The 16,738-nt window shown below is 42.0% G+C and overlaps 1 protein-coding gene across 1 annotated transcript in view; it reads left to right on the top strand.

The window, feature by feature from the left end:
• Positions 1 to 16,738, top strand: part of PER3 (period circadian regulator 3) — a 61,025-nt gene that overhangs the window by 14,290 nt on the left and 29,997 nt on the right. Inside the window, 5 exon segments of the mRNA XM_059052557.2 lie at positions 1,882 to 1,988; positions 2,257 to 2,413; positions 6,824 to 6,913; positions 7,848 to 7,992; positions 8,430 to 8,556. Of these exon segments, the coding sequence (XP_058908540.1) occupies positions 1,882 to 1,988; positions 2,257 to 2,413; positions 6,824 to 6,913; positions 7,848 to 7,992; positions 8,430 to 8,556 (626 nt within the window).

Genomic DNA, 16,738 nt, shown 5'->3' with positions numbered 1-16,738 from the left:
ACCAGGGCTCAAACCTGTGTCCCCTGCATTGGAAGGCGGATTCTTTACCACTGGACCACCAGGGAAGTCCCGTGTTGTGTAAATTTTTAATGTAAATATTTTGCATGTTATAGTGCTAAGATTTACACATTATCATATTTATTTCAAAGCTTTAGGAAAGTCAGAAATTATTTTTCCATTTTGCACAAGAGGACAATGAACGTGGACCACATGGTATTAGATGACTGTGGTCCAAATGAGACCACGACTCTGGCCTCCAAGTCCTATTCCAGTGTTTTTTCCAACTAGACAGGTGCTTCCCAAACAGTTTATGATGAATTTTTATTAGTCTGAAGTGAGGGGGGAAAAGAGAAAGAAAAATAAGGCAGATTATTTTGTGTGTGAAGAACTGTTACTTTTTTTTTTTTTTTTTTTTCCTGTACGCGGCCTCTCACTGTTGTGGCCTCTCCCATTGCGGAGCACAGGCTCCAGACGCGCAGGCTCAGCGGCCATGGCTCACGGGCCCAGCCGCTCCGCGGCACGTGGGATCCTCCCGGACCGGGGCACGAACCCGTGTCTCCTGCATCGGCAGGCGGACTCTCAACCACTGCGCCAACAGGGAAGCCCTTTTCCTTTTTTTTTTTTTTAACTGTTACTTATTTTGAACTTAACGTCCTTCCTGCTTTTTTTTTGTTATTAAAATAGTCTTTCTTATTTAAAGAGATAGTGACAGTACATAATAGTTGTTGCTTATTGTTGTTTTTTTAATACCTTTATTTGGAAAAACAAAACATTGTTATCCCCTGTTCGTACCCTCCATTTCCCCCCGCATTTATTTAAAAATTTTACTTATTTGTGAAATCTGTAAATCTGAGAACCAATGTACCCTACCACAGATAAGCATAAGCAAAAATGTCAAAAAACTTGGCACAGTTATGAATTTTGGTTTTTTAAAAAATTTTAACATACAGGGAATTCCCTGGCGGTCCAGTGGTTAGGACACCGTGCTTTCACTGCCGAGGGCCCAGGTTCAGTCACTGGTCAGGGAACTAAGATCCCAGAAGCCAAGTGGTGCGGCCAAAAAAAAAAAAAAAAAAAAGCTTTAAAAAAATTTCTTTAGCATCTGAAAATGGGTTTATTACCTATTTATTACCGTTTAGTTACCCTGAAACTAAACAGTAATTAGTGAGATACTTTGTATAATATAATCTGTAGAAAGTAAGAAAATTTTAGCTGAAGTTATTCTGAAAACAGCTCAAGTTTATTGCATTAGAAAGTGTTTGTGAATTTGTACACGTAGAAAATGTTTATGGAGTCAGTTTTTTCTAAGTCATCTTGAGTGTCTGTACATCAGAATTTTCCCATGAACCTTTATCCTACAAATGGCTTTGAGACTGGTTGTCTATTTGATATCACCTTTTGGGAGACATTGTTTTTGTATAATTTTAATTATTCTGTATAAATTTGTAGCCTGCTTTATTCTTTTAACATCGTAAGCATTTTTCTATGTTATAATGTGATCTTTGTAGACTTTTTAAAAGGCAGCAAAATGGAGGGCATCAGAGACCTCTGAGGAACTTGTTAACAGTATAGACTCCTAGTCTTACCACAGAAATTCTGATTTAGTAAAAGCTTGCGGTGAGCCTGCAAATCGGTTTTTTAGAAGTTTCACAGGTGATTTTGATGCAATATGTCAGATGACCAACACTTCTTAGATTGTGTATCTGTTTCCCCACAATATAGGCACTTGGGTTGTGTGTAGCATTTATAAATGCTGTAATGAACATCTTTTGCATACCCTTTGTCATATTTAGAGTTTAGCTGAAAAGTACTGTTGAAAGTATATAAGGTTTGAGTTACTTGGTGCGTGTGACATGCTGCCTGTGCTGTGTCTGTGCTCAGAGCAGTGCCTTTGCTGGGTTACCTACCTCAGGATCTGATTGGAACGTCCATCCTGACATACCTGCACCCGGAAGACCGTTCTCTGATGGTCGCCATACACCAAAAAGGTAAGGACCTACTTCTTTATAGGAGGACATTTTTTTTTTTCATTGATCTTTTTAAGTTTGTCATTTCATTTCTCACTAGAGGGTCTCACAAGCTCTAATCGTTAGAGCTTAACCTTTAACCAGGTAAGCAATGTATTGGAACTGCTGAAACAATGTTTTTTTCTATTTTGACATTCTAAAACATTTACAAATAAATGCCTTAAAAAAAACATTTGTAATCAGTATCCGTGTTAAATAAATTCTAATTGTGTCTTATTATTTTATATAGTCCTGAAGTATGCAGGCCATCTTCCCTTTGAACATTCACCCATTAGATTTTGTTCTCAAAATGGGGATTACATCGTATTGGATTCCAGTTGGTCCAGCTTTGTGAACCCATGGAGCCGGAAGGTTTCCTTCATCGTCGGTCGGCATAAAGTGCGAACGTAAGTCAATCCGTTTGCGTATTTTCTAAAAAATCTTTTTCCAAATAATATTCTTTGGCCAGTTGATTCCCCTTTGAATCAACTGACACGTGAACTAAACGAAGGACAGGTTTTTTTCAGTGCTTCTGGAAGACAGTTTGGCAATAAGTATCAAGGGCTTTATAAGATTTCTACCTCCTTGGCCTAACGGTTCCCTTACTGGAATAGTCTAAAGAAGCCGAAATACAGAAAGCCTTACAAAGAAAAGACAGATTTTGCAGCATTTTTAAATTGTAATAGCTTAAATGTCTATCATTAAGTAGATTCTGAAATATCTGCTTGACATGTTATTATATTGGTCAATAAAAATTTTTACAGAGAGTATATAACATGGGAAATTGATATATTAGATGATGTAAAAAGCAGCATACAGAATTTTTTATGCAGTATGATTATAATTATGTTTAAAACACGAACTCCATGAAACAGGAAAAAGAAGATTAGAAGGAAATAAAATATACATTTTGGTTATGTGTGGATAGTGGGATTTGGGGTGAAGTTTTGTTTTTTCTCCTTTTCTGAATTTTAAGGTTCTCTTTAGTGAGCATGTAAAATTTTTTATATCAGCCTTCTGCTGTCAGATTCCACTTACTTGTGTCGATTTTATTAAATCTTTTTTTTTTTTTTGATGTGGACCATTTTTAAAGTCTTCGTTGAATTTGTTACAATATTGCTTCTGTTTTATGTTTTGGGTTTTTTGGCCTCCAGGCATGTGGGATCTTAGCTCCCCGACCAGGGGTTGAACCTGCACCCCCTGCAATGGAAGGCAAAGTCTTTAACCACTGGACCGCCAGTGAAGTCCCTAAATCTTTATTTTTAATATTTAAACTCTTTCATATTTATGCTCCTGCCAGCGTGGCGGACCCAAGCCTGCTTGATTGTTGTTACCTGTGTCCATATAACAGCCTTGCAAAAGGGATCCAGAGCGACCTGGACCACGGTTCTTGTAATCTGAGATACTCCTAGTCCCTGGACTTTGTGATCCGTTTAAAATCGACCTATAGGTTTCTCAACCGGCCTACCCCATAAGTTTCCTTTTGATGTCTATTTCTTTTAAGAGTGGAAATTATACTTAACTCTTCACTGTCATGCTGAGATTGAGCAACTCTGTCTTTTGTATTTTGTTATACAACTTTGTACAAAGAAGCGTAAAACTTCTGTGTACAGAACAGTACATCTCCCAGTAAGAGTATTTTATCACGTGTTATGCTGTGATGGAGTGATGTTTTGGCCAAGGTGAGATAGGCCTCAGGTTGCTCTGACCTTGTTGTGCTCCAGGGTTTGGCCTCTCAGCAGAGCAGGTCTGCAGCTTTAATGGAAGAATCGGGCTCCTTGCCGCCCTGACTCATGAGGCTGATTTATGGGAGAAAACTAACTGGATAATGGAGGTAACGAATATGACTGCCAAGGAAGTGCTATTCATGCTGCTCAGAAAGGACTTTTTTTTTTTTCCCAGTAGGGAGAACTCTTGGGAAGTGAAAATAAAATCAGATGGTTGGGGACTTCCCTGGTGGTCCAGTGGCTTAGACTCCGCCCTCCCAGTGCAGGGGGCCCGGGTTCGATCCCTGGTCCGGGAACTAGATCTCACATGCCGCAACTCAAAAAGGATCCCGCGTGCCACACTTAAGGCCCGGCACGGCCAAATAAATAAATATTTTTTTAAAAATCAGATGGTTGCTTAGGATGAATATAGGAGACCCCAAAGCAAGTACAGTTCCTCTGATGAGATGTCCATCTGGGTGTCTGTTGACCGATCTGAGTACCTCCCTGTCAGTGCTAGAGGTGCATCCTAGATTCATTCTCCAAGCCATCCTTTCAGTTATTTGATTAAAAATATATGGAATAGGGCTTCCCTGGTGGCGCAGCGGTTGAGAGTCCGCCTGCCGATGCAGGGGACGCGGGTTCGTGCCCCGGTTCAGGAAGATCCCACATGCCGCGGAGCGGCTGGGCCCGTGAGCCATGGCCGCTGGGCCTGCGCGTCCAGAGCCTGTGCTCCGCAACGGGAGGGGCCGCGACAGTGAGAGGCCCGCGTACCGCAAAAAAAAAAAAAAATATATATATATATATATGGAATAAACCGACATATTAGTACTCCCAGTGTTTTCAGTGTTTTTTAAAATTACACCAATAATTGCATCTCAAGATCCAGGATTATGTGAGGGAGTTTTGAGGCTAGTAGGTATTAATTTCTCTCATCGAACAGTAATTATCTATTACGTTTATAAAATTATTTTAATGCATTTATTCCTTCAGTAAGTGTTTACGGCCACCTGTTGAGTCAAGCGTTGTGCTGGGCTGAGGCTGAGGCTATATAAACAGAACAGACGTTCCCTTTGCCGCCCACCGCGTAGGGGAGAATGGAAAGCAGCAATGGCACTGTGACCCGCGAACAGTTTTGGAAAGTGTGACAGCTGAAGTAGGGAGGGGGCTATGGGAGCGTCCGGTCCTTCCCAGCAGCTCTGTGGGAAGGGAGGCTGGGTGCTGTAACGTCTGATTTTACAAAAAAAACAAAAACAACCCGCATCCTGTGAAACAGTCGCTTTCCCGGCGATCACTGAGGCAGGAGGTTGCAAAGCGGAGACGGACACCAGATTTCCTTCTTTACTCCTAGACCCGTTGCCTGACGTCCGCCGCCGCCGCCGCCGCCGCCAGCGCTTCATGCCGAGCTTGACACCATTTGATGAAGGCGGTGGATCCTTTGAGTTCTGTAACTGGTGATTAAAAGCCCAAGTTGGTTTTGTTGGAAGGGTCACCCCTGGGAACCTGCACATCTCATAGCACAAAGCAGAACGTTCTGTTTCCACTCAGCATTGCACTTGAACAGCAGCCCAGACGCCTCTGGAAGACATTGAGGCTCACAGCACACAGGGCTGCACTCTAGCCCCCAGGGACCCTTCGTTGACACAGTCACGCTTTTACGTGCGGGCCGTGGGAGGCGCAGGAGGAGCCAACGGAGCGTGGGAGGAGCCTGACGTCGGGGGGGGGGCGGGGCGGAGACGGGGGGGGTGGGGCGGAGACGGGGAGGACGGGGAGGGGGAGCGGAGACGGGGCGGAGACGGGGCGGGGGGCGGGGGGGGAGGAGGACAGGAGGGCCACCTGAGAAGTGCCAGTGTGAGGCTGTCGTCCAGGTGCCGCTGGCCCTCCGCGTCCCGCATCGCGGAGCCGGTGCCGCGGGACCGGGCCTGGCGCCTCCCAGGGTCTGGGCGGGGACGCGGCCTCTTCCTGACGCCTCCCGTGACCCCGCTGGCGTCCCCACCGTTCCTGCTATAGGAGCTTCTGTGTTTGGGGAAGTGTTGCGTCGTGTCTGAGGTGTGAGAGGCAGCGCGCAGGACGCGTAACAGGAAAAGGAGGCAGAGCCGGCTCGGGGGTCGGGCGCGTGGCTTCAGACGCGACCCGGCCGCCTGGCCACGGCAACTCGCAACTCGGCAAGTTTCCTCACCTCTGCCGGGTTGATGCCTACCTCCCAGGGTCGCCAGGGCTCAGGAGGTGACGTTTCTGGCCCACGGCGCGTCCGATGTTAGCAGCACCCGTACGACCGAGGTGCCGAGAGGCCGGGCGGTGTGGTGGCCGAGAGTGTGCGGCCTGGAGCCGGGACTCTGGGCCTCGGGGGCACCTGGCAGACCCGACAGCGGGGGACCTGAGCCGAGCTCTGGCTCAGCGAAGCGAGGAGGGGGCGCCCGGGGGAGCGGCTGGCACAGCGCCCGCACGTCGTAAGGGTGCAGAAGACGTCACTTATTCTTGATGTGTGTGACAAAACAGCTCTTCCTGTCACGTAGAGGGGCCTAAGTGAACGTCAGTCGCCTGTCTGCTGCTCTTTCTGTTGACGTGTCTGCCTCGCACTGTGTTCCGGTGGTGGATTTCAGATGCTCTAGAATTGGGGTATAAATAAGACTGCAAATTTGTGGCAACCACACGTTCAGCACGCGGGTGGGCTGCAGAATCACCTTTGCTAGGTGGCTTGAGTGGTTAGGTACGTTTAGCATTCAGTGTGTTTGCCAGACTTAAGGTCCTAAAATTTCTCATAGCAAGTAGGTCACTCAGTTCATGCTAAATTCTGAGGCCAGTAGCTGTTGAGGGTATTTTAGTAGCCAGGGGTATACCTACCACTGATTTTTAATTTATACAGATGCAGTAGAATGATTACAGCTGCAGAGAAACTAAAGAAGACCGTTAATACCTCATTTGTTTCCTAGGATTCTCTCTACCTCTATGAATAGAGTCTGAGCTTCATATTTTCGACATTTGGAGTTGAAGAGCTGCTTTGTAAAAGCATAGGTTTATTGTTTGAATTTTCTGTTAAAAATCACTTTAGCCTTTGTTGTAAATGAACTTGAAATTGCCTGACTCAGTCTTTCACTTGGCATTTTGTAGGAGTCCACTAAATGAGGATGTTTTTGCCACCAGAATAAAAAAGATGAACAGTAATGACAGAGACATAACAGAATTACAAGAACAAATTCAGACTTCTCTTACAGGTAAAGTGAGAGATTTTAAAAAAAGAAACATAATATTCCCATAATTGTCTTTAATTTTAACATTCAGTCTTAGTAAAGTCACTTCACAGAAATAAACTGAGAGTGAAATCCTTACCCTCTGCATTCCAGACATTTTTGTCTTCCTCTTTTTGTTTTCAAATTAAATTTTATTAATCTTGTTTTCCTTTTTCCTGTGTTAAATACACAGGACTTTTTGTAAGAATCCAATTTAAGTCGACAAACAGAGTCATAGGAAGCAGTAAGATAGAGAAGTTATTTCTAAATGAGAGAATCCTTCTTGTATTCCAGACGCTGCCAGTGTTTTGGCTTTACTATTTTTTTTTTAAATAACTGCAGTTTTAAAGGTGGGGAGAGGGGTGGCAGGTCTCTGTATCTCTAGTCATTGTGAGCCAAAGTAGGAAAAACTGCTTGTTGAGAACACATACCAAAATGCTTTCTACTAGAGAGTCAATCAGTAAACTTGTCAAGCATTTACTGATGGCGTCACTAAAACTGTTACCCAGTAGTGTTCAAAATGTCGTTCATACAGTCTCTAGAGTTCATAAAGTATCTCTGAGGTTCTTGGGGAAAAGTACAGTATATATTTAATTTGTTCTGTCTATTCCAAACTCAGCATAAAGAGTTAGAGTTGATTTTCATGTTCTGTTAAATTTATTTACTGTGGCTTTTAAAACATTTGTTGTTCTAGAAATACCCACCTAGACTAGAAAAGTAGGTTCTGCCCTTGAGAATTACCGAGATGAGAGAGGAATGTCTTTCATGTCAGCATCACCCTTCACACACCTCATTTAGGATTTCAGAAATTTGCATCTTAATTTTGTGATGACCGTAGGTAAGCTCAGAGGTAGGTAATGCTGTGTCTCTGCTCTGACGGCCACATCACGCGGGGCTGCGGCGGGCCCCTCTCTCTTGCAGCCCGTTCACGGGAGCGCATCCAGTGGCTGTGGGGGCCTGGAGAGCAGCGGGTCTCAGCAGCGTCACCTCAGCATCGCGTCCTGCAGTGAGTCCAGCGGGCGCTGCGTGGAGGAGGTGCAGACGGCACCGGTGAGCGAGCACACAGGTGCTTCCGAGCACGTGTCCCTTTCTTCCTGTGTCGGTACCCGTAACGTGTCGGTGCTGGTTCTGTACCTCGACACATGTGGCTTCTTAGTTCTCGTCTGGAAGATCTGATCTGGTAATAGACATTCTGATCCATTTTGGTTTGGAAAATGTCTCTCTCTAAAAAGAAAATATCACCTTTAGAAGGTGATATTTGGGTTAATTGTGTGCTTGCTAAAAATTAGCACGTTGTGGACAGATTGCTGTAAAGCTTCACTGCTCCTCGTGTGCTGTGGTGCAGCGGGAGACTGAACTAATGCTATTACTGTGCTTTCAGTCATTGTGTCTACAGAGAACCAAAAGTTAAATGTATTTCGTTTATGTATCTTTTAATGCACGTTTCTGTAACCTTTGAAGCATTGTTTATCATTCTTTTCCCTAAGCTGGCTTTGCAGCAGGTCTCTGCCAGTGTAAGCAAAATCAAGAATCTAGGCCAGCAGCTGTACATCGAGTCAAGGGCCAAATCACCAAAGAAGCAAGTGACGGGGACCGGCCCGGGGCAGCGTGGCGGTGAGTCAGCAGGGTCGCCCAGCCCCCTCCCAGAGCCGCCCTCACGAAGCCATGACTCTGGGCTGCTGCTGTCCAGGTTTACGTGCCCAGGTAACAAAAGTAACAGTACTACTACTAATAATAACAATGGCAGCAGCAAATACTGTCCCGGAAGCTAAATGGTATTAGAATGTAGTCACAGTGTACTTCTACGAAAGAATTGACCTTTCTGCTAATTCCACCCAATTCGTAGATTTCCTCCATATGAGCTGTCTGTAAACCCAAAGAGGTAATTTTAGAATACATTTCAGATAATGAAGTATATTAAAATGATAATCCCTCCCTTTCATTTCAAACAAATGGAGAATGTTTGTGACCTAAATTGAATGAAAAACTCGGCCTTTTTCCTGATTACATGTTTACTTTTCTCAAATATGAAGTCGGGAGCACCGCAGAGGAATTGGATCAGTCGTGATAGTTGACGTTATTTTGAGAAGCAAACCTGCGTGCTTCTATATACAGAATTATATAGTTCTGCATTTATAAAGTTTTATAATATAGAGATAAAATTATGCTAACTTCTTAACTTAGATAACTTTCTCTTAATTTTTCTCCTTGAATGTTAATATCAATATAATTTGGGAAGTCGTTGTAGATTTTGGCCACCTAAATGTCACTGATGGTCTCTCCCACTGTCAAATGGGGTGTTCTACACAGTAGGGTGAAAATTCCTCTCTAAGGTCGATAATAATAATAGTAGCTGTACTTTTCGGGACTTGATACGATTGCCACAAGAAAAATATCAAGCTGCTGCTCCTACAGGTGATATCACTGGGAGCCCGTAGGATACCCTCCAGATACAGCAAGTCCCGTCCTTTAGTTTTTTGGGTTTTCACTCATCTTGGCAGGAGGTTTCAAGTTCTGTTTGTTTCTTTTGCTGTAGACATAAGGGCACAAGGTAGAAATGACAACCTGTTCTGGTCCCGTGAAACCGTCAGCTCTCCCCCACAAAAGAATTTATCTTAAATATCTTTTTTTTTTTTTTTTTTGCGGTACGCGGGCCTCTCACTGTTGTGGCCTCTCACGTTGCGGAGCACAGGCTCCGGACGCGCAGGCTCAGCGGCCATGGCTCACGGGCCCAGCCGCTCCGCGGCACGTGGGATCTTCCCGGACCAGGGCACGAACCCGCGTCCCCTGCATCGGCAGGCGGATTCTCAACCACTGCACCACCAGGGAAGCCCCGTCTTAAATATCTTTCCCGTTGTGTATCATCATTCCATATCCTGCCAGAGAAAGTTCTTTGAGGAGATTTTAATCTAAAATTTCTAGATGTTTTCTTCACTGTCTGATCCAGTCAGTGCTACTTGCTGCTGCCTTGGCCTACGAGCTCATGTTAGTGCCACAGTCTTACATCGTGACCTATGGAATTTCTTCTCAGGGTAGAAATCCTTTCCAACCTCCTGCTTTAGTCCGTTTCTCATCACCTGTCGTTGCGTTGGTCTAGTAATACCATCAGTACTGTTGTTTTGAAGGCTTCATATTTAAGTATCATCCATATTCAATCATTCAACATTTTATAAAATTTAGGCTATACCTAACTCTGTGTACTTAGGCTGCTATTTTAGAAACTGATATTTTCTTACTACTTAGCTATGTGCTATATTTGCCTAATACACATAGGATGCGACTTTGGGGGGAAGTTATGCCATTTGCAATAACTTTGGAGAACTAATGTTATTTGGGCGTCTTGTTTTTATTAACAGTTTAAGACCTACAAGTTTAAAGAGCTAGTAAAAAAATCTTTATTACTTTTTACTGAAGAGAAACAAGAAGTTGACTTAAAGATAGAAAACTTTGTAATTTGAATATTAGAAATTGAGTAGAGATATACACCAATGAAAAGGAAAATACTAAATGGTCATTGTTTATATATTTTATTATATACAGGATGCTGGAGCACACAAGAACATAAGGTTTTAAGTATGTATGTTTACCTTTCTTATAAAGGAAGTTTACGCTTTAGAATAGAATAAGAAGGGAAACTTTTAAACTTATTATGGAAGGGCAAGGAACAACAAAGAGATGTAAAGTCCCTTCCTCGGCTATGCAGACCGATGCCAGCTGCCAGAGAAGTAATTGGGGAAATTGGGGGAAAATGAACGTTCTGCTGCGAGGGTGATGCAAAGCCCAAGTGGAAGAAGATGATTCATGCACTGAACTAACTCAGGGTGAGGGCGCTTTGGTTTCTGCTCAGGGGGAGCTGGAAAGAGCATCAGTCCAAACTTATGAGGAAAAAAGCCAGACAGACAGCAAGTTCGTGTTCTTTCTTGAACCCATCAGAGCGCTGAGGTTACAGGGCAGACAGCAGGCCTTAAATCTGAGGAGAGGCACATACTTGCAAGGAGAAGTGAGGTAAGTGCTGGATCCTGTGACTGACTGATTCAAGTCACCTACAAGAGACAGACCTTCACTGAGGCACAGTGCAGGGAAGACCGAAGCCTGGAAGCGGAGCAGATGTTGGAAAAAAGAGCTCTCAGGAAACCAGCCGCCACCTGGAGCGCAGAGTGTCACTAGAGGGATCTGAAAGCTGTCATACAGTGAGTGAAACCATAGCAACAGCAAACCTCAGGCCTGGCCTAAAGCTTAACTAGATTAACTGGAACACAGACCTAGTGGAAGGAAAGGCATGCCCCGTCCCTACTGTCTCATACATGTTCAGTTTTCAGCAAATTATGAAGCATATGAAAAGCAAGGAAAAAACCTCCGAAGAGACAAAGCAGTCATCCGAACAAGAGTCGGGTAGGACACAGATGTTGGAAATAACTCTGAATAATAAATACATTAAAGGGTCTAATGGACAAAGTAGGTAACATGCAAAAACCACCGAAGTAATCACAGCATCGAGATGGAACACGAAAGAAAGGATCAGATGGAAATGTTAGAAATCCTGGAGATGAATATATGCCTTTGGTGGGCACTCAACCAAGAAAAGAATCAGTAAACTTGAAGATAGATAAATATCAATTACACAGCTGAAACACAAAGAGAAAGGAACATACAAGGTAGAGCCTTTTAAGAATTTGGGGACAAGATTAAATGATCTAACATATGAGTAATTGAAACCCTGGGAAAAATACTTGAAATAATGGCTGATTTTCCAGATTCAAAGAACATCAAGTAGCGTAAATACAAAAAAAAAAAAGAAAGAAATAAAAACACCACACACTTGGGCATATCATATTAAAACTAAAATAAAACCAAAGAGAATATCTTGAAGGCAACCAGAGGAAAATGATAGATTACAGAAAAACAAAGATAAGAATAAGAATTACAGGAGACATTTCTTCAGAGACTGTGAACGTTAGAACACAATAGAGTAACATCTTCAAAGGAAAGAAGCTGTCAACGTAGAATGGTACAGGCAGTGGGAAGTATCTTTCAGCAATGAAGGAGATATAAAGATTTTTCTCAAACAAAAACTATGGGAATGTATTGCCAGCAGATCTGTTCTATAAGAATCCTAAAGGAATTTGTAAAGGTAGAAGGAACATGATGTCAGACATAACACTTGGATCTACACAAAGAAATGAAGAGCACTGGAAGTGGAATAAATGAAGATAAAATAAATTTTTTTTTTACTTATTTTTAATTACTGTGAAACATAACTAAGTAAAGCAACAATAGTATTCTGCATGTATAACATATGTAAAAATACTGCACAGGATGGGAGTGAGGTATTAGGAATATACTGCATAAATTCTTTCCATATTATAGTATTTGGAGTGTACTATTTGGAGATAGAAACTGAGTCCTTAAAGATGTATACTGTAAACTTTAGGACAATTATTAGTTAAAGTTTTTAAAGAAGTATAAATAATGTCAGCAGAGGTGTTAAAATGTAATTTAAAACACTTAACCCAAAATGAGGTAGAAAAGGAGGAAAAAAGAAACAAAAAACCTAGATGGAACAAATGGAAAACAGCTAGCAAGAGGTACTTTTAATCCAGCTACATCAATCACATTAAATGTGAATGATCTCAGTCTATCAGTGAAAAGACTTGGAAATTGTGAAATTGGATGAAAAAACAAGACGCAGGTACCTATTATCTACAAAAACCCATTTTGAAAATTCAAAACATAGGTTAAAAGTAAAAGGTTAGAAAAGATATACCCTGCTAACAGGAATCAAAAGAAAACTGGAAAGCTATATTAAGGTCAGACACAGTAGACTTTAGAACAAGGGCTTCAGAGAGATATTGCATAAAGACAAGGGGGTTGATTCTCTGAGAATATAAAGCAATCCTGTTTATGCACCTAACATCAGAGCTTCAAAATACATGAAGCAAAAACTGATAAAAACTTCAAGGAGAAATAAACAAATCCACAGTGATTGTCGGGGACTGCAGCAAATCAAAACCACGATGAGATATCACCTCACACCTGTCAGAATGGCCGTCGTCAAAAGGACAAGAAATAGCAAGTGTTGGTGAGGACGAGGAGGAAAGGGAACCCATTTACACTGTTGGTGGGAATGTAAATTGGTGCAGCCTCTATGGAAAAAAGTATGGAGCTTCCTCAAAAAATTACAAATAGAACTACCATATGATCCAGCAGTCCCATTTATGAGTATTTATCTGAAGAAAACGGAAACACTAATTTGAAAAGATATGTGCGCCACTGTGGTCACTGCAGAATTATTTACAATAACCAAGATACGGAAACAACCTAAGTGTGCATCCGTGGATGACTGGATAAAGAAAGTGGTATAGAGAGAGAATGGAATACTGTTTGGCTACAAAAAAAGAATGACATCTTCCTTGTGGCGACATGGATGGACCTCAGGAGTATTATGCTACGTGAAATAAGTCGGAGAAGGACAAATAGCATATGATTTCACTTGTATGTGGAATCTAAAAATACAAACTAAAGCTCATAGATACAGAGAATAAATCGGTGGTTGCCAGAGGGGAAGGGAAAATGGGTGAAGGGGATCAGGAGGTGCAAATTTCCACCTGTAAAACAAATAAATCATAGGGATGTAACGTGCAGCTTGCTGACTATAGTCAGTGATATTGTACTGCAGATTTGAAAGTTGCTCTTATCACGAGAAAAAAATTCTATAACTTTATATGGTGACAGATGGTAACTAGATTATTGTGATCATTTTGCAGTGTATACAGATGTTGACGCATTATGTTGTACACTTGAGGCTGATAGAGTGTTGCCTGTCAGTTATACTTCAATTTTTAAAATATAAATTTCTAGAAGAAAACATAGGAGAAAATCTTTGTAATCTTGGGTTTGGAAAGAGATTTTAGATATGACATCAAAAGCATGATCCGGGGCTTCCCTGGTGGCGCAGTGGTTGAGAATCTGCCTGCCAATGCAAGGGACATGGGTTCGAGCCCTGGTCTGGGAGGATCCCACATGCCGCGGAGTGGCTGGGTCCGTGAGCCACAACTACTGAGCCTGCGCATCTGGAGCTTGTGCTCCGCAACGAGAGGCCTCGACAGCGAGAGGCCCGCGCACCGCAATGAAGAGTGGCCCCCACTCGCCGCAACTGGAGAAAGCCCTCGCACAGAAACGGAAGACCCAACACAGCCAAAAATAAATAAATAAATAAATAAAAGAAATTCTTCTTAAGAAAAACATGATCCATAAAAGAAATTGGTAAATTAGACTCTATTGAAATTAAAACTGTTTCTTTGAAAGACGTTGGTAAGACAATGAAAAGACAAAATATTTGCAAATTATATATAAAGAGCTGTATCCAGAATACATAAAGAACTCTCAAAATTTAAGAAGTTAAACATCCCAATTATAAAATGGTCAAGAGATCTAAACACTTTTCCAGTGAAGATGTATAGATGGCAAATAGCATGCGAAACAACACTCAATCCCATTGGTCATTAGGAAGTTAAAGACACATCACACACCCGTTAAAATGGCTAAAATTAAAAGAACGAAAACTGACAACACTAAGTTCTGGCAAGAATGCAGAGTAACTGGAGCTCTCACACGTTGCTGAAGGTAATGTAAAATTGTGCAGCCACTTTGGAAAATGCGGCAATTTATTATAAAGTTAAAATATAATCTTATAAGCTTACCGTATTACTCAGGAATTCCATTCTTAGTTATTTACCCAAGTGAAATAAAGAATCACGTTCACACAAAATCCTGTCTGAAAATGTTTATTACACTTTATTCACACTCACCAAAAATTGGAAACAACTTCCATGTCATTCAGCAGGTGAGTGGATAAACTGTGATACATCTACCCAATGGAATACTACTCAGCAATAAAGAAAAATGAACTTGATTCATGCAGCAATGCAGATGGATCTTAAATGCATTTTGCTAAGTTAAAGAAGCCAGAGCTAAAAGGTTGCATGTTGTGTGGTTCTGTTCTGGGAAGGCATTACTTCTGGAATACACTACGTCTGGAAAACAGATCAGTATTTGCTAAGGTTGCGGGATGTGTTGACTGCAAAGAGGCAGCTGGAGGGAAATGTTTGAGTGAGAGAAGTGTTCTGTTTGTTACTCTGGTGGTGGAATCACAACTGGCTGTGCATTTATTAAAACTCACAGATCCGTTGAACCTCACCCCACCCCAGAATGTAGAGGGAACCCAAGATGAGGTATAGGCTGTGACAAGCGACCCTAACCAAGTTACAAACTAATGGCATAAACATCCCGAAGGAGGTGGGGAAGAAAGTTGCTGAGTAGCTTTGGAAATCGGTGTCTTCACTGGGCACCGCAGCACTAAATCCAAAACATAAATGTACACAAACACAGTGTTCAGGAAACTGATTTCTCACCATAGTGCAGGCTAGTAATTCTGAAGCTACTTTACAGGCAAAGTAGAATTGAGCAAGTAGGCAAACACCTTGCAGATGATGAGATTCCTGGCTACTGGAGAGGGACATGGCAGGTGAGCAGAAGACGTGCTAGCGTCCAGCTCTGGCGCTGGATTGGAGTTAAAGGTATCAGCATGAGCTCATGCCTTTTTGCTTAATGGGTGGATGGACGGATGGCCAGACAAGGGTTGATATACATACAGATATACATTTGCCTTGTCCATTGAGGGGACGTACAAGGAGGGACACATTTAGCAATGAGCACACCCAGCACCCAGGTCTTGGTTCCTATGTGTTTTTCCCGTAAAAGAAACCAGAGAAGTCAGGAAGTGCTCAAGAAAAAAGGGAGAAAATGGTATGTCCGAGGGACACAGGAGACAACTTGAAAGAGCACCTAATGACCAAAACTGGAACAATTTGAGCAACAAAATAAATAAGGATAGTATTGGATTATAACACAGCGAATGAGTATCCAGGAGTCCCTGCTGGTAAATGATTGGATGCATAAATAAAAGGGAAAGAGGAGAAGGGAAACTCTTCCTAATAGAAAAAGCTTGATTAATAAATGTAGGAGTAAAAAAAAAAAATAAGAAATTGCTATTAGAATGCCACAGTAGTCATTATGCTGTACGCCTTAAACTTACTACTGTATGTCAATTATGTTTCAATAAGACTTAGAGAAGAAAGAAAGAATTCCTCAGTAGTAACTATTGCAGGGCATATCCTCCAGTGAGTGCTAAAATTAGATGAAAGGTTTTTTTAAAATTGTGGGTTTAGGTATATAGTTTACTATTTTTAAATGTACAGTTTGGTGGCATTAAGTATATTCACAGTGTTGTGCAAACAATAGGTGAAAGTATAAAAGAAACAGGATATTTGCATGGCTTCAAAGTATTCCTCCAGAACATTTATTGCCTACATCTTTTATTACGTTGTAAAATAGTAACTTTACATAAGAGAAACCTGGCAGGCATCACCTTAGCCAATGATCAAGGTTAATGTGTCAATAACAGAACATATCACCATCATGCACTGCACTTCTGTGGCAATTTTCCCCAAGATGCATCACCTCAGCCTAATCATAAGAAAACATCAGGGAAACGCAAATGGAGGGGCATTTCTAAAAAATTCCTGCCCCGTACTCTTCAAAAGTGTCAGGATCATGAAAGACAAGGAAAGACTAAGGAGGCATTTGACAACTAAATTCCTCCTTAGTCTTTCCTTGTCTTTCATGACCCTGACACATCCTGGTTGGACTTCTGGACCAGAAAAGTGACACTTAGTGGGAACACAGGTGAAATCCAAATGGACTGTATCTCAGTGTGCCGCTGTTAATTTCCTAGTGT

Source organism: Kogia breviceps, chromosome 1 (genome assembly GCF_026419965.1).
Source record: "Kogia breviceps isolate mKogBre1 chromosome 1, mKogBre1 haplotype 1, whole genome shotgun sequence".
In the NCBI taxonomy this organism is placed as follows: domain Eukaryota; kingdom Metazoa; phylum Chordata; class Mammalia; order Artiodactyla; family Physeteridae; genus Kogia; species Kogia breviceps.
The sequence above is the reverse complement of the archived record's forward strand: the minus strand, read 5'-3'. Positions and strand labels throughout refer to the sequence as shown.